The 25,495-nt window shown below is 38.4% G+C and overlaps 1 protein-coding gene across 1 annotated transcript in view; it reads left to right on the top strand.

Annotated features, from left to right (window-relative positions):
* The window catches only part of SLC25A36 (solute carrier family 25 member 36), a 35,071-nt gene extending 14,061 nt beyond the window's left edge, over nucleotides 1–21,010 (top strand). Inside the window, exons 3-7 of the mRNA XM_074590380.1 lie at nucleotides 2,345–2,422; nucleotides 5,180–5,280; nucleotides 12,797–12,863; nucleotides 15,548–15,837; nucleotides 16,561–21,010. Of these exons, the coding sequence (XP_074446481.1) occupies nucleotides 2,345–2,422; nucleotides 5,180–5,280; nucleotides 12,797–12,863; nucleotides 15,548–15,837; nucleotides 16,561–16,754 (730 nt within the window). The 3' untranslated portion in view covers nucleotides 16,755–21,010. The remainder of the gene's footprint in view (nucleotides 1–2,344; nucleotides 2,423–5,179; nucleotides 5,281–12,796; nucleotides 12,864–15,547; nucleotides 15,838–16,560) is intronic.
* Nucleotides 21,011–25,495: the final 4,485 nt, after the last annotated feature.

The raw sequence follows: 25,495 nt of genomic DNA, 5'->3' as shown, positions 1-25,495 counted from the left end.
TGGTTAGAGTTGGAAGGGACCTTAAAGATCATCTAGTTCCAACTCCCCTGCCATGGGCAGGGACACCTCCCACTAGAACAGGTTGCTCAAAGCCCCATCCAGCCTGGCCTTGAACACTTCTAGGGATGGGGCATCCACAGTCCTCTGGGAAACCTATGCCAGTGCCTCACCACCCTCACAGTAAAGGATTTCTTCCTAATACCTAATCCAAATCTCTGCTCTTTCAGCTTAAAACTGTTGCCCCTTGTCCTATCACTTCCGTCCCTGATGAAGAGTTTCTCCCCATCTTTCCTGTAGGCTCCCTTTAGGTCTCCCCAGAGCCTTCTCTTCTCCAGGCTGAACAACCCCAACTCTCTCAGCCTGTCCTCACAGCAGAGGTGCTCCAGCCTCTGATCATCTCTCTGGCCCTCCTCTGGACTCGCTCCAACAGGCCTATGTCATATCTAATTGTTGTGAACACAAAGTGAAAATGTTGCTGGCCACATTATATGCCAGCATTCTTAAATAGTGGTGGTAACTGTGAAGAACAACCATTTTTAATTTTGCTTACTGAAAACAAACGTAAACTTTCAATTTCATTTAGCAACAGAACTGTGGTGAATCAGCTGCTGGAAATCAGAATAATTTTGGAATCCTTCAGTGCTGTAGATGGTTTTCATGTGTTTGCTCTGATAGTAAATTTAAAACAAAATAGCCATTTATACAATGGTAGCTTGCTTTATTGAGTAATTGACTTGTCATTAACCTGCATGTCTCTTTGAAGAAGAAATATACAGGAGAACGATTTGTGTGTATTGGCCGGTGTTTCTAAATCAATAAGCACATAGTTCTGTGTTGCAACATCTAGTGAAGTAGTTAATCCTTAACTTTAAATCTGGTTCTAAAGCAATTGCTAGAGCAGTTTGTAGCAATGGGATGCAAATAGCTGTTGTTTCTCCTCTCCTCCCATGTCCTACCATATTTTTTAAAATACTATATCTGATTAGCATCTAGATTGTTGGACAGATTGATTTCACTAAGCCTGAATATTAATGGATATCCTCTTACTATGCTAGTGTACCTTGCTGCATAATGGTTTTCAACTCTTTCTAAAAACCACAGTTACGTAGGATAGGTATTAAAAAAAATTTTAGTAGTGCCTTATTTGAGGTATCAATTCACTGTTTGTATCCCTATGTTTCTCTGTAAATCCCACAAAGGCGGAAGGTGACACCCCCGCCACCCAAGCTGTCTTTCCAGAGCTGTGTTTATAGTGGATATTTTTCAGTTAAGCTCAAACATGAGTGCATTACCTTGCATGAGGAGGTAAAGATTGTCTTTTCTGGAGCAAGTCAAAGAGGAAAAACCATTGGCTGCATAGCCCAGCAACAGTGCCTAGGTAGGAGCACGCAGGCAGTGGTTCAGAACTGATAGGAGGGAATCCCTGCAAGCCTCAAGGAGGGGCCACCGAGCACTCTGGAGGTTTCCCTTTCCTTTTACTGTAGTCAAGAGTCCTCACAGTATCTTGCAGAAAGAATAATGTGAAGGATGGGTTCCTCGTTGAATGCTTCGTGGATTTAAATCATGTATGGAGATGGGGAAGGCAGGCCTTGTATCTGAAAGGCTGTTTTCCTCTTAACTTCTGACATGTAGCTTAGCGTACTGTTAGGAGACTTGTAGAATCAAACCAGGGTAGCACATGCAAAGCCATGTTTAGGGTTCTGTGGTTTTGAGAAGATTAGATAATAGATTGTAAAAGATGTGCCTGGCTGGGCATGATAAGCAGTAGACCTAACATCATCTTGAGCCGCTCTTGGAAGGCGTATGACTTGCTGTAACTGAACCTTCATAAGTCACTCTCCTCCCTTGCCTTTCACTCCCTGTCCCTCCCACACAAAAACATTGGGAGATAAAGGGTAATGAAAGGAATGTAGAACAGAAACAAATACTTTTGTTTGTCGAACAATCTAGAACCTACAGGAATATGAACATTTCCATGCTTAGTATTTTCTCCCTGATAAAAGGACGCTTTCTTTAACTTCCTAATATCAGATAACTCTGTGTATGTATGTGTTCCTATCTCAAAGATAAGGTAAGGTTCCTATCTCAAAGGTAGGTCTGTGTTGACAACATAAGGCTCTACTTCTGCATTTAGTTCCTGGATTTCTATGACATGTCAAGCAATAATGGAATCTTATTTTATGCTTATCTAGGAAATGACTAATCTTTTGTGGTCAGCACTGCATTGTCAGATATGATGAAAGTTTTATACAGAGTAAAGCTTAAAGTGATGTAGTAATGGTGGTCAATACATTCCTTAATTTTGATGTGAATGTTACAGTATTGTCACTTTTTTGTTTTCTAGGATGATCTTGCAAAAGGAAGGTCCTCGTTCTCTGTTTAGAGGGCTGGGTCCTAATTTAGTAGGTGTTGCTCCTTCCAGGTAAATGAAATAATTTTGATGACATTTTGGTTGCTGTACATTATTAATGGGATTTAATATTTATTTGAAGTGAGTTTTTGCATCTGCTGTTCTAAATACTTAAGAGCAAATAACCTTTGGTTCCTGGGGTAACTTCATGGGGTCTGAGAAATTGAGCCACTTGTGTACTCCACAGCTCCAGTCCCACATCCCTGCACCAACTTTCTCAGCATTTACTGTCGTATATGCTACTGTAATAGTATTTACTATTGTATACTGTCCCTTGTGCAGAGTTTTGTCCAGTTAAGAAGGAAAATGCTTAAGGAGTTGCACATGTAAACAAGAAATCTGTACCTTTGAAAACACAAAGGTAGATTTAACTTCCAGTTAATCCATCATCTTTAGGGAGCAATTGTGTGACTGTAGCCTTAAAACACTGTGTCTTTCTTCCTGAATTCTGGTGAAGCAAAGGCTTCCTGCAGTAGGAAGCCTGCTCTGAAACTTCCAAAAGGGCAAGACTGGGTGGAATGACACCCTTATAGCTGTTCCAGAGGAAGCAGATCCAGCGGTGGGCTGGAGTCCGAAGGGTACTGGGGCAGTGTCAGAGTGCAGTGGATGAGGGTGTAAATCTGGTCTAATTGGCAGTGGTATTGCTGCTGTCAGTTGCTCTGCATCAATACAAATGCTCTAGCTGCTTGGCTGGTGCTGGCAGCACGAGAGAGATGCAGGTTATGCCTGAAGCTGAACTGATCCTCGTGTACAAGTTTTAGCCTAAGTTCAGTCCAAAAATAGGAGAATACCTAATGAAGAGTATGGAATCAAAGTTGTGTAAAACTAATATGAATACTTAATCCTGGAAGAGGCTATAGTCATCTTTTGGCCCATTTTTATTCCTTTCTATTCTGTTTTAAGAGAAGTGTGTTTATGCAGAGGGGACTATATTCCACAAAGGTTTTATTCTTCCCTTGACTTAGTGCCCTGCTTTCGTTTATTTTTTCTTTTTTGGTCTGAACAGAAGATGTTGTTATTCCTGTCTCCTGCAGGAGACAGGACTCCCCTACCCCATTTGGGGAGTATCCTAACTTTTCTGGTTTAAGGTCTCTGGATGCTTCTAGAAAACTTTATTAAACTGGACTTACCATTCAGCGTTGATTTGTCTTCTACTTAAATCTGACAGATGAGGTGTTGCTTTATATATCCTCTGCATGAATAAGCAAAAAACATAATTCAGGAATTGGAGGACTTTTAGCAGAATTTTTAAGGAATTAGGAATACTTGAGATATTTACTGATCACTAACTTAGCATTGCTTTTTGGAGAAGCTGAAGTAATTCCAGTAGCTTTCTTTTTTCTTGACACCAGTGGGGTACTTTTAAACTGAAGAGCCTCTTTGTTTGACAGTCCAGTCTGGATCTGAATGTTAAATATTGGTTTTTATTTTTTAACAGCAATTTTTATGTGGCAGTGAGTTCTATTTTATAAGTGGCTATCCTCAATGAAAAAAATCCTCAGTTGCAAAAAATAAACCCTATATGTCTTTTCAGGAAATTTTATGCTGTATCTTACAATTCCCTTCCCTTCTTCCCCCAGGGGAAATACTTAGCTTGCTTCCCTGCTGCCCCTGCCCCCAGCCCTGTGTTCATACTAAAAGTGTCAACTTGGTATAATGTGTGAAGTCTTATAAATAAGCACATCCTCATTCCCCTCTGGCTGACTCAGGCTTCATCCTGTACTTCATTTCAATTAAGCATTAGCTAAGTGGATTTAACAGCAGCTCTTTGTTTAAATAAGCTGTAGAGAAGCATGTTTCATAATACATCCAGTATACTTAACTGAGTTCAGATTCCATTTTAGAAATTACACCCATAGAAGCAAGCATTTTATCTTTTTTATAATAAAGAAAAACATGTTTGCACAGCTAATGAGGTTAATGTTCTGTTCATGAAAACTTGCATGCTTGTTTTTCCTCTTGTAGACGGTTATCTGTGAGTTTAAATAACTGAGTTAGAACCTTAAATGTGAGGTTTAGATGTGCTTAAAATAATTTTTTCAGCTTTAATGGATGAAAACATGCTTTTTTCCTAATATTTTACACTGATGTGCTGACTTTTGTCTAGCTTTGTCTTGATGACAGCTGGAATGTAGTATAAGTTTACAAATATTTTTTGGTAGTGTATTCTAAGGAAAAAAGCTATGTCTAGTTAAATACAAAACTGAAGAAACAGCTGTTCTAACACTTAAAATATAAATATTTATAACTACAAGTTACGAAGTGTAACGACAAGGTATCAATATTTACATTTTAAATGTTAGAACAATTTTATAAATATTGTGTGCTGTTTAGCTTATAAAAAAAAAAGCTACATACTTGCTAGTTTTTTGGAAATTGCAATGCTATTGAATTGAGTTTATGCCTATTAGCACAAATTTGATCCATTATTTGAGACATACAGAATTCTGTAATTCCAGTTAATTCAACGGTGTTTATCTTCCCTGGCTAAACTTCCTAGTGTCACAAAAACCACTGCCATATTTCTAGTTATCTATCCTTCCCCTCACTAATTGTTAATTGGAGCTGTTGTGCAAGGAAAAGTTGTGAAGTATGCTGTTCCTCCTTCCTAGAATAGTCACACTAATTTGTAAGCATAATTCCTTGAGTAGTTTTCTATTTAGGAAATAAGGCTTGAACCAAGGTCATCTTGATTTAGTGAAGTTAGTGGTGCTGCTTTTAAAGGGTATCAACATGCAAAACATAACTTGGATTTTGTTCTGATTTTAGAGCGATATATTTTGCTGCTTACTCAAACTGCAAGGAAAAGTTGAACAGTATTTTCAATCCAGATTCTACCCAGGTACACATGATTTCAGCTGGTGTGGCAGGTAAGGATCTGTAACTTTTTAGCTTCATTCTAGAGTCCTGTCTACAAATGAGAGGCGGCAATAGATGTGGAAAAAACAAAGTTCAGTGATTGAATGAACTCTTTGTAGTGTTACCTTCTTTGGCCTCTCATTAAACAAGCTATCTGGAGAATATGCGTATGAAACATTGCACTTCGTGTTCATGAAGATCTTTAAGTGTGTGAGTGAATGGTCTTTTCTAGGAAAACTTGCATGCTTGCTTTCTTGATTGTAAACTTGTGAAATGTAAAATGAAAGCTTTCAAAACAGTAACTTCTTGCTCTGCAAGCTATAAACAACATTGTTTGCGCTGAACTCTGGCATAATGCTTTTAATCTGTTTTTTATCCTAACTTTTTCTGTTACAGCTTTTTTGTCTTTCTGAAATTCACCTACAGATATTTGTATAAATCACATGTAACAGCCCCCTCTCCTTTGCTGAAATACCAGTCTGTGTGAAGTTTGCCCTACCACTAAAGTGACATAGAACAGATTTCTGTAGTTTTCATGTATTTTCATCTCTAGAAATTAATTCCTACTTTATATCTGCAGTGTAACTTTGTATTTTAGTAGCTACCAATTTTTGTTGCTTGATTTGTATGTTCTGTGCTTTGGTATTATTAACAAGGGGAGCTAAAGGCAACTGAGATGAGTTATGGTCATGGATTTGTGCTGGGGAAATCAAAACTTGGGCTGGCAACATTTTACCTATTGTTGTCTGTGTCTTTCCTACACAAAAACAAAATTTCAAAAGCTGTCTTCTGTATAGGCCATAGACACTTCACAGATGAACTGTGACAGTTTTATATTAGCCTGTTGAAGTTTCTAATTCCTGTCAAATTTTACAACCACTGTTATGTGAGTACTAGTGATCCGGAATAGACTGCCAAAGGTGATGTCAGAGTAATGAATACGATTAGTTTTCCATCTAATGCTTGCTAATAATCTGATACAAAGAAATTTTTATATAGCATGGAAAATTGAAGTGACATTAGCTTTGTACTTTAACACACTAATGCTCATCTCTAGCACATGAGAAACGCAATGGTGGTTTTAAATCTTCTGACTTAGAAATATAAGAAGAGCTATTTTGTCTTAAATGGGCAAATAAGCTACTTGGCTGATGCAGTATTTTCTTATCACCTGGAAATGTGTGTTTTGTTTGTAGGTGAACAGCATGGGGAATGAGATGGAAGGGGATTTCATGAAAAGTTTATCCTAATCAGTTAATTGCTCCAGAAACCCTAATTAAGTAATTAATTTTTCTTGTCTTCAGCATTTTGTCAAGGGGATAAAACATGTCCTTAAATTGGGGGGGAGGGGGAAGTACGGGTGATAGAACCAAATCTATCCTCAATTGAAGACAACTTGTGTAACTCATGCAATGCTGCAGACAAAGGTTGAGAGTGTTCCTTATCTTTGGGAGTTACTGCCCTCGTTCCATAATGAAAAGAACATTTATGGAGATACACTGTAGTGACTTTTCCCAAGTGCTTGCAGACACAGACTGTAGTTTGTCAGAGTTCTGTATCTGCTTATTGACTTGCTTCCCTTCCAGAAGGTTGGTATTATGCATTTGTAATTTTGACTGTAGGAGACTGGGGTAAATGTATTTGAGCCTTAATTGCTGTCTGACCTTCTTACATTTGCATACCAGCTTTAATACTGAGCACTTTTTGTGGTTGTTATCTCCGTCACACTTACCTAGTTCTGCAGTTGTATTCCTAAACCAGATAGCTGGTGAAACTGAATGCCCAGGGCAGGTTCACACTACAGGTCACAACTTTCTTTCTCTTGAAATGGCTTGGCACTGTCTACTACAGACATTCTCTGGAAGAGCTTTGAAAGAAGGTTCTTTGACAAACAATTTCTTGGTACTCATTACTGGCGGTATTCTGATTTATATGTAAAGGACTGTAGCTAAAATTAACAGTGCTTTCTTGGGAACATGCTAACCATGTTTTTGTAATTCTAATATATTTCAGAAAATGCACTTAAACCAGCTATTAACAGTTTTACCTGCAAGGTTTGTATTGCTATATGATGCAAATCAACTTAAGGAAATGGCAAAATAACAGGGACAAGATTGAATGTGAGCTCTTAATTGGTTGACTTACAGGTTAACATAGAAGATCACCATAATATTTGCTTTGGAACGTAAGATTTCAAAATTGGCAAGGTGGATAAACACTTCTACTAATTAGCAAAAATAATCAGTATTGGTTTTTTCTTTTGCAGCTGCCAATGGTTTCAGTAAGGAATTGAGTAACTCAGTCTTAAATGAGGGATTTTTTTTGTTTGGATTTGACCTTTCTGTTACATAAAGGTTTCTAATACCTAATGAGCATGAGGTGGTGTTTGCACTTACAAAACTTTTCCTGTAGGTTGCAAAATATGATAATGATGCAAAAATACAATAAAAAAAAATCTAACTTACTGCTATATGAAAGTAGTGTAAGTAGTGAACTTCAGTCACTTTAAATACTGTTAACTTGTATCACATGTTAGTACAAAAGTATCTCAGGCTAGACTGATGTCATTGTTAAATGAGGATTATTTTATGCACATGGCACTTTTGGGAGCAAGAATCTGAGGTATGGCATTTTAAGCATTTTTGTTTGGTTTTAGGCCTGATTCCTCCTTCTTGAGATAAAACGTGTGTTTTTGGGTTTGTTAAGATTCTTTTAGTAAGTTTGTTTTATCCCAAGGAGGATGAATTATGCTACATGTTAGTAACTGATGCCTTATGCAATTAGAAATCAATATTTTTCTCTCGCTGTGTGCTAGCCTCCCACAATTCACGTCACCGTCGTACATAAAATATCTGTATATTGACACGAAGAAATACTTGGCAATCTTTTTTGCTTACTACTTGGCATATCACATGATTCTCTTTTTGCAAACTTGGACAGTGAATATATCTGAAGCATACTACAAGGAGAATGTTTGCATGTGTGAAGATAGTTTATCTCTGTACATTTCACAGTTAGGCAAAATTCTCAGATTTGTTATAAGCTCTGCCTTCTCATTGCACTTAATCTCTTTTGCCACAATGGAGAATAAAACCTTCCGTGGAGAACTGAATGAAATATTTGATTCCTGTATGGCTTTCTGATTTGCCTGTTTGATGATTCATAGCCTCATTCAGACAACATGGCTGCAAAACTACTTTGCCTTGTATACTATTGCTGTTCTTTCTGTAACTCTACTGGCAAACCAACCCAAGTGTAGACTTTTTTTATTTAAAAAAAAAAAATTGGGACCACTTTTTTTTTTACTTACAGAGGTACCATACTCTTGTAAGTTTTTAGTAGTATGTACCCAGTTACTTAATACAAAATAAAATCCATATATAGTTCATTGGTTGCTGATATTAGAAAGTTTGATTTCATAAGGCATCTATCTTTTTCAGTGTTAAGACATGGCTAGCTTTTCTGAATTATATTTGGGGAGGGAATGGGGAATAAGGAGGGTTCACTTGTAAATTTGATATATAGGTAAGTATTTGGAGATTAAAAAATTGAACTGCTGCAAATGAGCAGAAATTTCAGTACTCAGTGTATTTTACACAACTATTTTAATATCTGTGGCCTGTTCTGATTATTTTTCTTTCTTTTTTTTCCTAAACTTTTACCTGAAAACAGTTAGATCTCACAATAACTAATTCACAAATCCTTCCAGTGGGATTCGATTTGTACACATGTGTCTGTTGAGGTCACTGCTTGTTGTTATGATACAGAAAAGCCTGTGTCTATTTTAGGCATTTACTGTACATTTCTCCCGTGAAAAGAGTGAGATCGTGTCATCTCATGCTCCCCATCCGCAGGTCACTTCCTGCAGAAATATGGACTAACTTAAACCTCGTGAGTACTGAACTGAGCGTCTCTTGCAGCCTCTAGTGTAAGAACCACACATTGGGTTTGTAATTATCTATTAAATAAACAAAATAAGGGGAATTCACTTTCTTTATCTTGAACTCAAATGATGTGCATTGTGCAAAGACATCACTTCTTAACTCAGTTAAGAGTTATTTTTTTCTGTGCAGTTCAGGGAAAGGTGGCAAATGCCTTTCACTGATAGCTGCTACTTTACTTAGCTCTGGCTAATTGAATGTCCCTACTGGGTTCAGCAAGGCCTTTTATCTTTTTTTTCAGTGTCCCAGAGCTGCCTTTAAAGTGCTGCAGCCGATATTCTGTGTTGTCACATTATTTCAAAGACCTCTTTTCTTTTTTCTTTTTTTAATATGTATACAATCTCCTTTCTGTCTCTTTTGTTTTCTCTTTCGGTTTGTTTTTATTTTACTACTTTGGATTTTAATTCAACATTTCATATTCACATGTGTCTGTATCAATTACATTTTCTTATAGATTAAAAAAAAAACCCTAACCTTTGAAATGTGATGCATAATAGGAATACCTGGGATCTTACCTGTCAGTAGCTGATACAGCTCAAAAAGTAGATTGAGATAATTCTTTCCATCTGAAACTGGGATACAATTTCATAGAATAAAATGAAACATAGAAAAGTACAGGAGTTTCTGGTATTGCCATATTGATCTATACTTCTAATGAATCTGTAATCTTAATCTTTCTTGAGGATACAACACATTGAGCATTGTAAAGCATTATAAAGTTCACTGAGACTTCTAAAAAGGAAAAAAAAAAAAAAGAAAAAGGAAACAATTTATACAATTGGTAGCACTTTGTAGTAGCTGTTGAAAGCCCCCCACCTTTATTTTTTTAACCAGTACTTTTGCTACAGTTTTTCTGTATTTAAAAAGAAAAGCTTATCTTATCAAAGATCCCAAAATTCTGGATGTTTCATGTTTTGCAGTGCTTTCTTTGGGTGTTAGCATCACTCAACTTTTAATTTTTCTTCTTCCACTGGCTGTATTTACACTGCCTGTAAGAATTGAGCTGTTGCTTCATCCTGAAACCTGAATTATTGAAGGCTCTTTGATTTGAAAGCTTTGGCTTGAACTGTCATGCTATTTAGGCTTATGACAGCCCTAGGGAAAAAAATTGGCTCTGCTGCTAAGTGTCTGATTCTGCCAGCAGGGGTGTGATGCTTAAGTCATATTTAGAGCAACCCAGGGACTGCAAGTTCAGAGTAAGTCGCAGAGTAAGCCAGCCACGCTTCACCGCCAATTTCCAATATACTCTTCCCAGCCTGCCGAGAAGTATCAGGCTGCTGCTTGGGGCGGATACTGCCTTCCTGTTCCAGGGTTAGGATCTAGAGAGACCATTTTTTGCGGGGTTTGAAAAAGAAGAAGAAAGGGCTGAGCAGATAACACTAACATATAGTCTAGCAGTAAGAAAATTCCAAATCATGTCATTAAATGGGAGTGCAAAAGACTTTTTTTTGTCTTGTTCACTTTTAATTAAGAACTAGTAGAGACTTAGGAGATAATTTTGTTTTGTTTTCTAGAGACACGTCTTTCCTGGAAAATGTGTTGATAGGGGAAGCTAGGTATTTTTCCCCACCTTATTGAAAAGCCTTTGCAGTCCTGTGTATTTCTAGTGCCCTTGACTGCACTATAGATATGGAAAGATTCTGTTTTGGAGTAAAACAAAATTAAAACTTTCTTAATGCTAGTATAAAGAAATAAAAAAAAACATGCAAGAACAGTGCTTCCTTTCAGTTCAGTTCAACCCAGGGTGAAGTGCTGCTGGATCAGTGGAGTCCCTATGGCATTAAATGACAGGTCAGAAGGGCTCTGGCTAGTTGAACTGCAGAACCTTCTTTTGCAGGTGCAATATGTTTTAAAAACATTCTGTGCCTTGTTATGGCAGACTAGTTCCCTCATGCTTTGAGTTTTTACATAATTGTTTGCCTACATAAAATGCACATAAAAGATGCTTTTGGCTTGTTAGGATTTCACTCCATCATATGAAGGACATATACATACCTAGGCATAGAAAAGTAAGTAATGTATCGGGGAAAAAAAAGCCAAATCCAAACCTTTATTATTAACCCAATGAATTCATAGGAAGTTATTTAGTTAAGAGGTTTGAGTCAGTTTAAAAATCTATTTAATCAAAAGATTAAACTAAAATCCTTAATGTGGTTTTGCTATTCTGGCACAGAAATATAGCTAAATCTTAGTAGCTGCTAAACCTCATAGCGTGTCTTTAGAACTGTAACTGAAAATCCTAATGACCTATTTAAGATTTGGGGTGGGAGGTAAAGAAACCTTAAAACAGTTAAGATCCCCTGGCATTTCTCCGAGTATTGCAGTCATTTGTGTGCAATGTAAAGCTAGATTGTGATTGAACAGAAGTAACACGTATGCAAGCCGTTCTGCTAAAGACATATATTTATGTAAGCTGTTAATGATCTCCATAAACAAGCTTATCGATAGCCTGTTTGTTGTATAAGTATTGTGCACCAGATATGCACTGAACAAGATAACTCCTTGTTGCTTTCCCACAACCCCAGTCCATTCCCCTGCAGGAGGGCAGCATGTCTTTGTAGAGACAGATGAGTAATGTGTGTCACTTAGAAAGCAAGTGTCTAAATTTATCATCTCTTGCCTGGCCATGTTCCAGCTCTTTCCTTTTCCTTTTTTCTCCTGCAGACATGTCACCTCATTAATGGTGCACGTGTGGTATTACAACTCTAGATGGTTTTTTTTATTTGATTTTTTTTTTCAGAGCTGCCTTTCACTCTGCTCTCTTTCTCTCCACGGTTGTGCAGAAGTAAGAGTGATTCTTACTTCTTTTCTTTATTTTTTGTATTTGTTTCCTTTTCTCTTTTTCTTTCTTTTTCTTTAGTGGACTGAAAATCAAAGCTTTAACCCTTATGCAAGCCCGAATAGTTGCTGTCTGTCTGGATAGTTAGAAGTCATACTATTTACTTTAACAATTTAAACACTCATATCGTTGTAAAAGTATTCCTGGGCCAACCAACAATCTCTGCTTTGAATACTAAATAAAACATTAGTGCTCAAATTTAACTGCTCTTCATAGTTCAGTATTAAAAGGTCTCTTAACTTACAGTAACACATGCCTTTTAACTGCACCAAAAGTATTTATTCAGTCTGCATGCTTTTAAACTCGGATTGTATTTCAGGTAGCAAATTAAATTGACACAATGTTTTATACCATCTCAAATTGCTATAGCTGTATCTGTAATGTGTTCTTATTGACATGTTTTCTAAATTGGCTAATACTAGTCTAGCTAGCTTTGCTGTTTTATGGTGTCAAAACAGGGTTGGTATGATTAGATAGGCTGAGAAATGTACACAATTGGGCTGATTTCACATGGGGCGTCTCTTGCTAAGAATCAAACTTACTCAATGTAAAATTAAAAAATAAGCTAAATGTTTATTGGCTGTATGGATTTGTAAAATATCAGTAAAGAGCTTCAATGGGTACTTTCTAAAATTCAGTATAGTCCGAGTTTTTGCATCCATTGTACCTTACTGTGTGCATTTTGAACTTAGATGCAGTTGCTCTTATGATACTATGACATCTAACTTTTCTTTTTAAATATTTTAGGTTTTACTGCAATCACAACAACTAATCCCATTTGGCTAGTAAAGACACGATTGCAGCTTGATGCAAGGTAAGAATCTCAATAAGAGAATCTACTAGTGACAACGGGAAATCTCACTGCTGCGATAAGACTTCACTTAAGTGTTGTGAATCTGTTCTGCATCCCGAAATGGAATGATCCTTTAAATATCCAAGATTTCAAATTACGCTATCATTTTTCTCTATTTTAATCTCTGTTCTGAGGCACTCTTGAGGCACTGTAGTAGACTGGCTAGTGAATTTGGAATTAATTACAAGGTTACAGCCTCATTAAAATAATGTTCTACCAAAAATGTGCTTACATTTTCCTTCAGTAATACATTCTCTCTGTTTTTAGCTGTTGAGCTAAACATCCCTGAAATAAGGATTTAAGTATTTTAGCACAAGTTTAGAAAAATGCCTGAAACATCCTGGTTTTCATTTTTTGCGTAGAATGAGCTCTAGCCTACTATAAAAAGGGGAAGGCTGCTTTTGTGGATCCAAACACAGGAATTGTTCTAATGTGAGATAGTCAATAGTTGTTTAGACTTATTACAGAATTGATTACAGAAACTGTTTATTATTACAAAACTTGTAAAGAAGTAAAATTTTATGCAAATAAGGAGGAAGAAAGACTATATTCCCATCTATTTAAAACTCTAGGGAGAGACCGATATGATGCAAGTCTCTCAGTACGACTGTCTTGTTCATTTTGTAGACTTTCTTATTTAAAACTTAGCATGCGATATGAAATTCTTCAGCCATCCTAAATACATTAATGAGCCACATATTCCTATTTTGGAGATCTGTTGGACTTTCTGTATTAAGTGCATATTAGCTTTTTTCCTCTTAGCAGGTATATTGTCAGCTGCAAGGTGACCACAGTAAATGTATTCCAGAACTAGCTTTACTGTGAGATTTTTTTGTAATGCCACCATATGATTGCCATGATAATTCCATGGCTAATTCCAAGGGGGTTTTGGTGCTACATGCAACCTGATGGCATCTTGTGCCTCTACTTGTTTTTTTACTGATTAATCAGTTAAATTGCTTAAATAATAGGGCTTTAAGGAAATTAGAGAAAACTATGGATTGCTTGTGCACGTTATTTCTGTCCATTGTATCAAGCACACAGTTCATGTGGGAGACCTGAAGAAGGAAGTACCTTCTGTCTTTGTGTAGGACACTACAATTACATGGGCTAATCTAGCACATGCTGTATTCTCAGCTCTTCTAATTCAGTTGCTGTTATTAGGGAAATAAAAACACTTGTCGGGTGGCATTGTCCTGGCTTGATCTTGTTTCTGTTGAAGTTCTCAAAAATCTCACTGATCCCAGTAAGAGCTGGAGAAGGCATTTTTTTGTTTCCAAAGTGACATTGCTTTGGCCTTCACAACAAGGTTATGCATCTTGCGCATCAGAAGAACAAGCTCTTAGAGCAGTCTGTGTCAGTGCACCCATCCAGGTGTACCAGGGACCTGGGGATTGGGGTGCCCCTGGAGCTGGCAGCTGTAGGTCCAACTGTTATTCTCACCAGTTGTTCTTGACTCTTTTCTTTTGCTTGTCAGCAGATCAGCACCAGCCCCGCAGTCCTCTGCAGCATCTACCATCTAGCTTATTCAAGATCTGATTTGCAGCTATGTGTGCCCACTCTTTCTCTTAATTGCGCTTGGTACCTTATTTCATTGCTGTCTGACGCTGCAGGTTCAAACCATCAGGACTTAAATTCTGCATCTAGTGATGCCTCATTCTACTTGCATAATAGCCACTGCCACTGGCTGTCTTTGTCAGTGTCCGTATGAGTTACTGTAACTTCTTACAAGGTTTTTTGCTGTTTTATTGTGTGACTTGCTCACTCGGGAGACCTCTGCTGGCAGAATCCATATGCTTCAAGTGTCTGCGCTTGCTGCTGCAATTAAGCATATTTTATTCAGTTTCATGATGGTTTTGCATAGCTGTGTATGGTATGCTAAGTATTTCAGTGTTCACAAATCAGTTCAGTAAGCAAGCTTTAGCTTTGGGAATAAGATTTTGTTTACCAAATATTGGTTGATATGGTCTGTCTAATGAGCATTTTCCTTGACATCAGCAGTGTCTTAATGGAGTCAAATAAAAGCTACCAGTGTTGTATTGGTTGGTATGCTTCCTTTGGATATCCTTGTTGTTTGCTGATAGCTGTGGTGCTGTGAGGCCTGCTGTTTGAACTCTTAGCCACGGCTTTCAAGTTCATACACCTTATAGCCATAGAATCATTTAGTTTGAGCTGTACTGCAAGACCTGCACTTCTGGAACAGGATGGGAAATTGCCATGCTGTGGAGCTGTTTAAAGCAAAACTTAGGGAAAGTCCACTCATTATGCAGAACAAAATGTTCATTTTTCATGGGTCATTGACATTTACAGTTCATTTAGGAGTGTCTTTTCAAGCAATTTAGTCCTTTATTCTGTAAGACTTGGGCAGTCCTAGAGCTGTTCAGCTTGTCTACGTGATGCTTTTTCTGTAGTCACCGTATGAAGTTTGGCTTGGATTCAGTGTAAGGCTTTACCTGTGTTCAGTGCCGAAGGCCTTTGAGACTTTCACTTCAGGTTGTGTGTTCTTAAATGTGTCTGAATTGGAACCCGTCAGCATCAGTGAGAGATGTTTCCTGAGTCCTCTTGTCACTCAAACAAAACAGTTTAATTATTTTCCTGTCTCAGGTTGCACCAGCTTCATGTCTGTCTTGCTCTCTCCTTTTTAGGAATCGTGGAGAAAAGCGAATGAGTGCTTTTGAATGTGTCCGAAAAGTTTATCGATCAGATGGTATTAAAGGCTTTTACAGAGGAATGTCGGCATCCTACGCAGGCATATCTGAGACTGTAATTCACTTTGTTATTTATGAGAGTATCAAGAGGAAACTACTGGAGTATAAGACTGCTTCTGCCATGGACAGTGAGGATGAATCGGCAAAAGAAGCTTCGGACTTTGTTGGAATGATGATGGCTGCTGCCACTTCTAAAACTTGTGCAACATCCATAGCATATCCCCATGGTAAGTGGGGCATGTACGGCTGACAGCCTGAGTCAAACTGATCAAAGGGAGGCTTTTTGGTGATATTTGTAGCAAACTTTGGCTTGCTTGCTCAAGAACTATTTCTTTGTCTAAAGCTTTTCGCATTAGATTCAGCAAGTCAATGTGAGTATAGTATTCGTAAATGGAAGTATTTTTAAGTGGATATCTAGCATGGGTTCTTCCTAGGTAATGTTTATTTTTCCAAAGGATTTGCCGGAGTATGGCCCAAAGTACTTAAGGAGAAAGTCTTTGTTCACTTGGAATCTCTCTATATACTCAGCAATTTCACATAATTTGCCAGCAAGTTCTTGTCCCCCGTTTAGGAAAACAGTCTGTCTAGTTTGGTTTTCAGTAGCATGTAATTTTTGTGCAAAGTAGTTGTGTATTCATTGAGTGTGTTAATGGATTGAGTATTTCATTAATGGCAACTTTCAAGCTAAAACGTGAGCCCAAAGAAAAGTCCTTTTCTGGATTTTTAACGAGCAATGAACTTTGCTTGCTTGCATATCTAATACTGCCAAAAATTTAACTTGTTCTTTTATGCATACTTAGTTTGCTTCTCTGTCTTCCTCTTCCTTTTTTAAAGAGTTCTTCTGAGACTGAAAACTTGGGGAGGGGAAGGTTGTAATGTAAAATCACTAAGATAAATAGAAAGATAATGGAAAGTGGTGAATATAACCACATCTGGTTTTCTTTGTGCAGAGGTTGTACGAACAAGACTAAGAGAAGAGGGAACAAAATACAGATCTTTCTTCCAGACATTATCTTTGCTTGTGCGAGAAGAAGGGTATGGGTCCCTCTACCGAGGTTTAACTACACATCTGATCAGACAGATTCCAAACACAGCTATCATGATGTCAACCTATGAAGTGGTAGTCTACTTGCTCGATGGATAGCAGCGTGACAAGGCTTCCTAGAAGAAGGTGGAAGATTGAAAGACTGGAGTGGACCACTGAATGTCAGTGCCAATGTGGTGGGCAAAAGGAAAGTTACATGAGGAACATGCAGCTATGGACAAAACAGAAGGTTGATTGTGGGCAACCATGAATAATTTTGCTGCCTTATTGTGTGTGGTCTCCTGGCAATGTGACAAATGGGAACTGCCCCTTAGGGAATGCCTTTATCCATCTCTTAATTCAAAATTGTTACTTTCCTTTTCATCTATTGATCTAGACAAGACCATTCAGTCATTTTCAGAGACCTGATGGGTGAGGGAGGGGGCATAACTACATTCTTGGGCAGCCTTATTCACCTCTCTTAGTTGTTGCTCTCAACTACATCCTTTTTGTTCTGTTTTACTGCACAGTAACCTGAAGAATGGGGAAGACAGTACTTCCATACCCAAAACTTCCATTCAGTTGCTCTGAAGGCTCATAGAGACTTGAGGTAGTAGTCAGTGTATAGAGGTTTCCATGTTGCTACCTCAAGACAAAATATGGCGCAGGGACCCAGAACAGAGTTATTTCTTCACTAAAAAGGTGATACTTGTTTTCTTTGAAGTTTGAGCAGTGTTGTAGGTTAGTTAGAGAGGATCTGATTGTTGAACTCTTCAGGTTATCAATCTCTTGATATTGGTGTATGTGGATTTCTAGTTCTGCTGCATCATCTTTTTTTCTTTTCTGGAACTTTTCCTTTCTTAGGCAAGAGAGAGACCTATAAAACATTCTGCTATATCATCGGTTTTCCTTGCCAGCCTTCAGGTCACTCGCACAGCTAAGGAAGAACTTGCTGAATGCTACTTCATGGCCTTTTAAAGGTTTCTTGATGTGTTGAGAAATCTCAACTAGTCCAGCCTGCCATTTGTGAAGACAGGATTCACTCAAATAGTTTCATGCTACCTAAGAACAAGCTGTATTGTCCTAAAATGTCTGCCAAAGCCTGACTTGTATTAGCAGTATCTGTATGGGAGTGCAGGGGAAGAACACATATCGCCATGGTTAAGGCAACCAGAAAGCAGAAAACTGTAGAAGTTGTGATAGATTTTTTCACTGCAGACAGCCTCTGTGCAGAATGATGGAGAAAATCGTAATTGAGATTTTCTTGTAAGCATTCCCCTTGATAATTGCTGTATCACTTCTTCCAACTTGAGCCCATGTACAGAACTGCAGCTGACAGTATAACCTTGTCCTCCAAATTGTCTGAATATTCAGATACTGTTTTTGTTGTTCTGTAAGCCAATTGCAAAACAATTGCATTCAGCACCAAGGTTTAGCTAGTTTATTCTGTCATAATTTACAGGGTTTTCCAAAACATACAGTTCGATTGTCAAAATAACAAGTTTAATGTTAGAACTTGTACAGCTTTGCAAACAAATCTTATCTGCACCTTGAGAACTTCGTAGTCTGCATCCGTGATCCTTATGAGGAATATGATCATTATAAATTTGGGGCAATAGCTTTCTACCTACAAATGCTGCTACACTGGTGTGGACAGAACTGTGCTATCAACTCTTCCAGTGTGGTACTTTGGTTCACTTAAACTGCATTGTGTGCAATGGCTTTATTTTACGAATGACTCTGTATGCACTTTGTGGCCTTCTTATGGCTTGTGACTTTTTTTTCTTCCTCTTATCTGAAATCAAACTATGTTCAAAACATGCAGTTTGCTTTTACACAAGGCAGGTAGTTTGATTTCTATGTGAGCAGCGCAGGATAAAACATTTTATGCTGTAGATCTATGGCATCTCTGTTGTGGTAGTTCTGTGGGCTGTATGTAAAAGCTTGAAGCTTACAGAACAATCAGTCTGGGCTTTTCTCATTTTCTTTCCTTTGTTTTGACCCTTGTCATATTCTCCACATGGTGTCAAAGTATTGGAGTACTTCATGTAACTTGCTCTACTAGTTGCTGATACTTCTAAAAGCGACCTATAGCATGTACAGCGACCTTGCAATGGAGGCTTGGCTGTATTAACTTCCTTCTCTTTGGAAAATGTTATCTTACCTTTTTAAAGACAGAGAGCATGGTCTGTGGTGTGCCTGCAAAGGTGAACTTGATTGTTTTAAACAAGTAAGAGGAGTGATTAAATGTGTGCTGTAGTGGGCTTTTTCTAGTTATCTTCCTAGGAAAAATCTGGAGCACTCGTGACTGACTGAAGTCTTGCTGTGATGCTGCTGTTGGGATAACTAAGTGCAGGAACAGCTACTGACGGTAATTTTTTGTTCTGTAGGAAGTGGATTACTCTTCAGGCTATCCAGATTATTCAGTCATAGCCAAAACTTAAATTGGCAAAGGCAATATTCAGTTTAGGAGTTCATGAATACAGTTAACACTCAGATTAACCTAGACTTCATGAGAGTTGCTCTCTGTTTATTGGATACGTTCTCCCTTGATTACATGTTCATCTCCCATTAATTCACTGGGTGCCATGTGCGTGCCTTGTCTGGGTGAGAACAGACCCCCTGGAGTTGCTAAGTACAAAAAGGTTGATGGGGACAATTGAACATAAGAGACAACAGCTAAAAATAGACAATCAGCTTACTATTCCACCTTTTTAATGGGCGTTTAAGCAATGTTTTAAACTTCAGGGGTGATCTTTTTGGCTTGCTTTTACCTAACAAAACATAAATCCAGAGTTTCTTGGGATTTTGTGTTATTTTTAAACTACTAGTACATACAAAGTTACCTCTGAAATATTTCCCAAAGATCTTTAAATTATTTATGTAGTTTTCATGATATTTATTATAAAAACTCAAAGGGAATAAGAAGATGCTACATTCAGTAATATCCTTAACTACAGAACTGAAAGGAGTGCATTTAAACTTCCTTGTAATTTAAATGGTCATCTTGATTTATAATTCAATGTAATGTATTTATGTCACACTTCTCTGTGCTAGGGACGAAGGATGTCTGAAAAACTCTCAGTAATTAGTTTCCACGTATTTCCCCTGCCTCGATGAGGCTCAAATGTTATTGCAAGATGTTAGTTTTGACTTGGCAACCAGTTAGATTTGGGAAACGCTGCAGTTTGCTGAACCGGTCAAAAGATGGCACTGGAGCATGCGTTCACCACGGGCAAGGGGCTCCTCTGCGGGGCCGGGCCAGCTCGGTGTCTTACAGTGCCCTGGTTGCCACCGAGTGCCCGTGCCATTCCGGGGGGACATGGCAAAAGCGGCCTGAGTTTGGAAAGCCATCAAAAAACAGACTTCAGCGAATGCTGTCACACTTCACAGCCCCCATGTTACCCCTTCGGTCCCTGCAGAGCCGCGTGGGAAGAGGCGAGTTGCGCGTTGCCGAGGGCTGAGCCCAGCCTTCAGGCTGACAGGTGGATCTGCTGGTTCTGTCGGGACTTCTGATCTGCTAGCCTGTGTTGTTTCAAGTAGGTTTACACGAGGGATTTATGGAGGTTTTTTTGATTTAATTGTAACTGAAACATCAGCCTGTCCACTTGTATATCGACATTGTATGTATCTAGTTCCCAGTTTACAGAACGCACTCCGTATATTTCCTTTCTGATTGAGATGTTTGTTAATGACAGTTTCTGCTATTCTGTTTTTCTTGACATTTGTAACATTCCTCAGACTGTAGCATTTTTAAAAGAATGCTTCCAGAGACAAAAGATTGGAGAGCCTCTGTAAATGTTGCTTCCTGTTTAAACTGTTTAAATTTGGAAAACAAGCTGAACACTGAAGTGTGCCTAGGTAAATGTACTGCTATTTTTTTTTTCAACTTTCTGTCTGTTAAGACTCAGTTAAGTTTTCAGCTCTTCTATTTAAGAGAGTCTGCCTACCCTGCATATGTGAACATAATTATGCCCTCAGAGTCATAGCTAAACGCTCACAAATGGCAGTTTGAGAATATTTCAGTGTTCATGTGAGGTTTGCTATTATTCTTACATACATGTAGTTGGCTGTAAATTATGTGCATTTACTCTGTAAAAGCTGACTTTTTTTGTTTGGATTGCTTTACATTTCAAAGAAAATTAAAATGATGTGCTTCTATTCATTCAAATGTTGCCTTCTGTGCTAAAATGTACACTATTTTTAACCTTTTTTTATTTTATTATTGATATATACCAGTGTCTGGACAGTTGAGATTAAAAATGAGTAATTCATTAGGAGATCCCAGTGAATCACTTCACCTTGTGTCATTTTATAGTAGCTGAAAGTAATGTATCTGTATTGTACCTATAACATGTTCTTTTTGGAGTGGTTCATGGATGTCTTAAAGTAGTCAGATGTGTTCTTGCGCTTGGGATTTCAATACTGTTACCTTTTTCACAACTATATATTACTATCTGTCAACTGAGATTCAGTAACTAATGATCAGGAAATTCATGTCCATTTAAAGTGCCAGGTAGTACGAACCACTGCGGACAAAAATGAAGAGCAGTAATTCCTTAAAATGTTCAGACTTAATTGCATGTGCAGTTATAACCAAGTCCTTGAATCTGAAACATTATTAGATATCCTTTCTCTCAACAGTAGGCATTTGATCTGAAGTCAGAACTTCCTCAGAAATCATTCTGCAAATATATATGTAGATTTTGGGGTGGGGTGGTGTGCTGAGTGTTTTACTCTCAATGTGTGTTCTAAACTGAATCCTTTGCAGCCTTTCATACGGAGCTGGGTTTAATGACTCTGATTTGATTCTTTTGGCTATTTTGAAACTTGCATTAAAACAGCACATCTGTGACTTTTCTATTGTGTTGATGGGAATTGACCTGCCTTGCTCTGCTTCTGAGACTTTCTAGCTTCCAGGTGAGCCAGGTTTAGAGTTCATCAGTCTTCTGGAATCAGTCCAGGCAACCAGTGTGCTTATCCCTGACACATCCAAAATTATGCCTCTAACTGGAATAATTGTAATTGTCTGTAATTGATCTTTGACTTTGACTCTTGGAGAGAGGCAGATTGGCAGGGCAGAGCTCAGGTTAAGTGTTTGGGGATGTTTTGACGCTCGTGCTGCTTTACAACCCCTTTTGCTGGAGGCGTTGTATTAAGCTTGCCCTGGACAAAAAGCATGTCTGTAAAATGAAGGTCTCTTTAAAGTCCTAATTGATTTAGGGCTTGGCACTAATGCAGAGGTGTAGTCTGACATAGATGCAGCCTAAAAGCGTGTGAGGTTTAACAATGATCTCTTTGACAAAAGCGAACCTTTGAATTTGGTAATGCACTTAACACTAAAATAAAAAGGTACTTCGGAAGACAAATACTCCTCTCATCTTGTATGCACTCTTGCCAGCCCATGTGCTTGGTGCTGGCTCAGAACATCATTATCTTGCTCAACTCCTGTCCAAGGCAGGAAACGCCAGGACAGAAATCTAGTTCTCACGAGCAAATTGATGCAAACAAAATGATGTATCAAACTGTGGAAGATATATTGGAGAGGAGGAGCTTCTGGGTTTGTAGATGGAGTATTTCAAGGGATGCTCTTAAGGCTGTTTTCATTAATGCAGAGATGTTTGTTAATGGTAGAATTGTGTGAAGTTAAATAGAAGCTTTCAAAGACAAGCTCCACATAGTGAAATTTACTGCTAATTCTGGGTAGATTTCTACCCAAGAAAGCGTTTTCTCTCCTAACTGTGCTGTTCAGAAGTCAGTAGCTTTTCCAAATCCTGCTCCTGCAGCAGACACTTGGTCATGTCTGTTCAGCCTGGAGAAGAGAAGACTGAGAGGGAATCTTATCAATATCTAGAGGGCGGGTGTCAAGAGCATAAGGCCATGAATTGAGGAAAAACTTCTTTACTTTAAGGGTGGCAGAGCACTGGCACAGGCTGCCCAGAGAGGCTGTGGAGTCTCCGTCTCTGGAGACACTCCAAACCCTGGACGTGTTCCTGTCCAGCCTGCTCTGGGTGACCCTGCTCTGGCAGGGGGGTGGGACTAGATGATCTCTGAAGGTCCCATCCAAGCCCTTCCATTCTGTGGTTCTGTGTAATGGCACTGAGGATGTAAATATTGAAATTATTGTGTCTGGAGTGTAAACAAAATTCAAAGCAATCTGTTCTGAGACTTGATTGTCCATCCAAAATTCTGAAAACAGGTAGGCAATGTGTAAGTGTGGCAGAAAACACTTCAAGGATTATGTTAATTTAGGACTGTCACTACATAATTAGACTACGTAATGTAGTGCCAGTATTTAAAATGGAAGACAAGTAAATGAGGAAACTCGTGTCTGTAGCATGCAGAGTTCTAAGTACATCCCTCTTCTGTCAAGTATGTTATAGACACAAAGGTAACTGGACAGTAGGCAAGAACTGTCGATGTTAAAATAAGATGATGATTATTTGTGATCATCTGTATTTTAGATGAAGTAAATTCAGGAGATCCAATCCATATGGTTTTTGTGGAACTATCTGATACAGAGCCACAAGGAAATCTCTAGATTATTCCAACACGGGTAAGATCTTAGCTTAAGAGACTGGTTTGTAGTAGGAGCTGTTGGATTGGTGGTGAATCCTGTGAGTGCTTGATGACCTCTGAAGACTTTTCAATAAACTGGTCTTGGTATTGTATTTACTATGTCTGTCAATGGTTTTGGCAGAAAGACTTAGGCTATATTAGTATGACTTGTGGATGATCAATTTGAAACAATTTGCAGTACAATGAAGTTTTGAATATGATTTTTTAAAACAGATTGCTTTTAACTAGCAAAATAAGATTAAGTAACAGTGCAAAATGCATATTCAATTGGTTACAAAATACTAATGAGAATTTTTGCTATAGGCTGGGAGTGTCACTTCCTCAGTTGGAAAGGAAAGAATAAAAAGATTACAGGTACAGTCTATTCAACGATGATCACTGTTACTCACCTATTTTTTTAAAAAAATATTTACAGTTCCAGGATGCTAAAGGGAAGCATGAACAGCAAGTGTGTACAAATCTTGGGCTGAGCTAACTTGGGGTACCTGACAATGAACGTGCCACATGCTCTTTCAAAGCAGCCATCCACATCCATGAGGTCCAGCAAGACTCCCATGAAATCATGCTCTGCTCATGCAGGTTAGGCTTTGGCTAAAGGGAAAAAGAGGGAGTGTGGCAGCAACAGGTAGAGAAGAACAATCTAGCACTTCCAAGGTGACGTGTATATGTAGTGAGGGCAAGTAGCTGCATTATGCAAGGACTTGGGAATCTTGAATAGGGGGTGAGAGGGGATGTTGTAAAGGTGTCAGTGGGAATTTGTTGGTGAGAAGCCGTCCTTTCCAAGTTACAGGTTAAGAATTTATCTGGAAAGCATAAAAATGTGGAAGTTACTTCGACACATCTGAGTCAGAGCAGGAGTAAGTAGTGTCCTTGCCATGACAAGAAGACATGTAAAAATAGACCAGAAGGAACGAGAAGGCGATGTGATTGGGTTTATTTTTATTTTTGTTTTCATGATCTGAGGTTATGTGTATAACATTTTTAAAATGATGTAAAAAGTCCCCTTTGCCAGCAATACTACCAAAGGGAATAGAGCTCTCCAAGTACAACTTTGCAGAGTTTTTATCCCAATTTAGCTGTGCTAGATTCTTCCATGGAGAAGGTAATAGTATGAATACTTCTCAGGGCCACATCTAGCTTTGTGCTGTCTCAACTCCTCAACATCTCCAGCAGAACGTCCAATAGAAAAGTTTCTGTGGTCTCAGTTGCCTTCCTCTTCAGAGAGATCAGTTCTCATAGGACTGTTCAATATTCACTCAGGATAGGCTTTGGCTAAAACGAGTATTGGTGAGAGCCTTGTGGGTACAGATACTGAAGGGAAAGCACACCTCCCGAGAGCGAATTCTCCCCAGTTTCTCTAGTTTATCCTTTGGATAGAGAAAGGAATTAAATGCTGAAAAAAACAACTCTGTTTTTACTAAGAAACCCCAGTAAGTGTGAATCTCTTCCCACAGGTGAGACATTCTGCAAGGAATTCTGTGGGAAGTCACAATGGATTTCCCTAGGCATTCCCTGTTTTCAGCCATATCCAGGAGCAAGGTCTTCTGGGGAAGAAACTGGGATTTCCTTCTCCATCCTCTGGAAACAGCCAAAGATGTGTATCCTTTTATTACTCCATTCACTGTCCACAGGTGCTGTTTCCTACAGAAAACTCTTACTGATGTGCAAATAACTTGTTTTCCTCTGGCTGCTGAAGGCAGGCAAGCAGAGTCTGTTTCTAAGCTGGTAAATTTTCATGATAGTTCTCAGGTGCTTTCATTCTGTCATTCCTTGAGGTATTTGTTTCCCTTCTGTCTCTTCTGAAATGCAGCTATCAGTAAAAGTTTACGGAGTTTGTATTATCTTGCTCCGCGACTACAAATGTTTCCTGGCCTTTGCAGTGATTGAATGACTTGCAAGTTGCTTTGGGGAGCTCCAGCTGGATTCATGCTGGATATGGTTAAAGACTTGGGAATATGGTTTGAATTACTTGAAACAAGAATGATGTATTATCATTCACACATTTTCCTAAGAGACTAGTTGAGGGAAAATACTGAAAAATGACAACTATCCAGCTATGCTTGTAGGGTGGTCCAATATTATTCCCTAATTCATTCAGGCAATAGACAAAGATTTAAAGTGCTTTCTTTGCAGTACTAAAAAAATCACAAAACCAGTATAAAAAAATATTGACTTTTCCCCATTAGAGAGAAGAATATCTGCCCTAGTCCCTAACTGTTATAAACCGGGGGGACTATTGCCAAAACTTTATAGCTTGGACGTAAATGGAATATTACCTCTTG

The sequence above is a fragment of the Larus michahellis genome, chromosome 6 (genome assembly GCF_964199755.1).
Source record: "Larus michahellis chromosome 6, bLarMic1.1, whole genome shotgun sequence".
Taxonomy (NCBI): Eukaryota; Metazoa; Chordata; class Aves; order Charadriiformes; family Laridae; genus Larus; species Larus michahellis.
The sequence above is the reverse complement of the archived record's forward strand: the minus strand, read 5'-3'. Positions and strand labels throughout refer to the sequence as shown.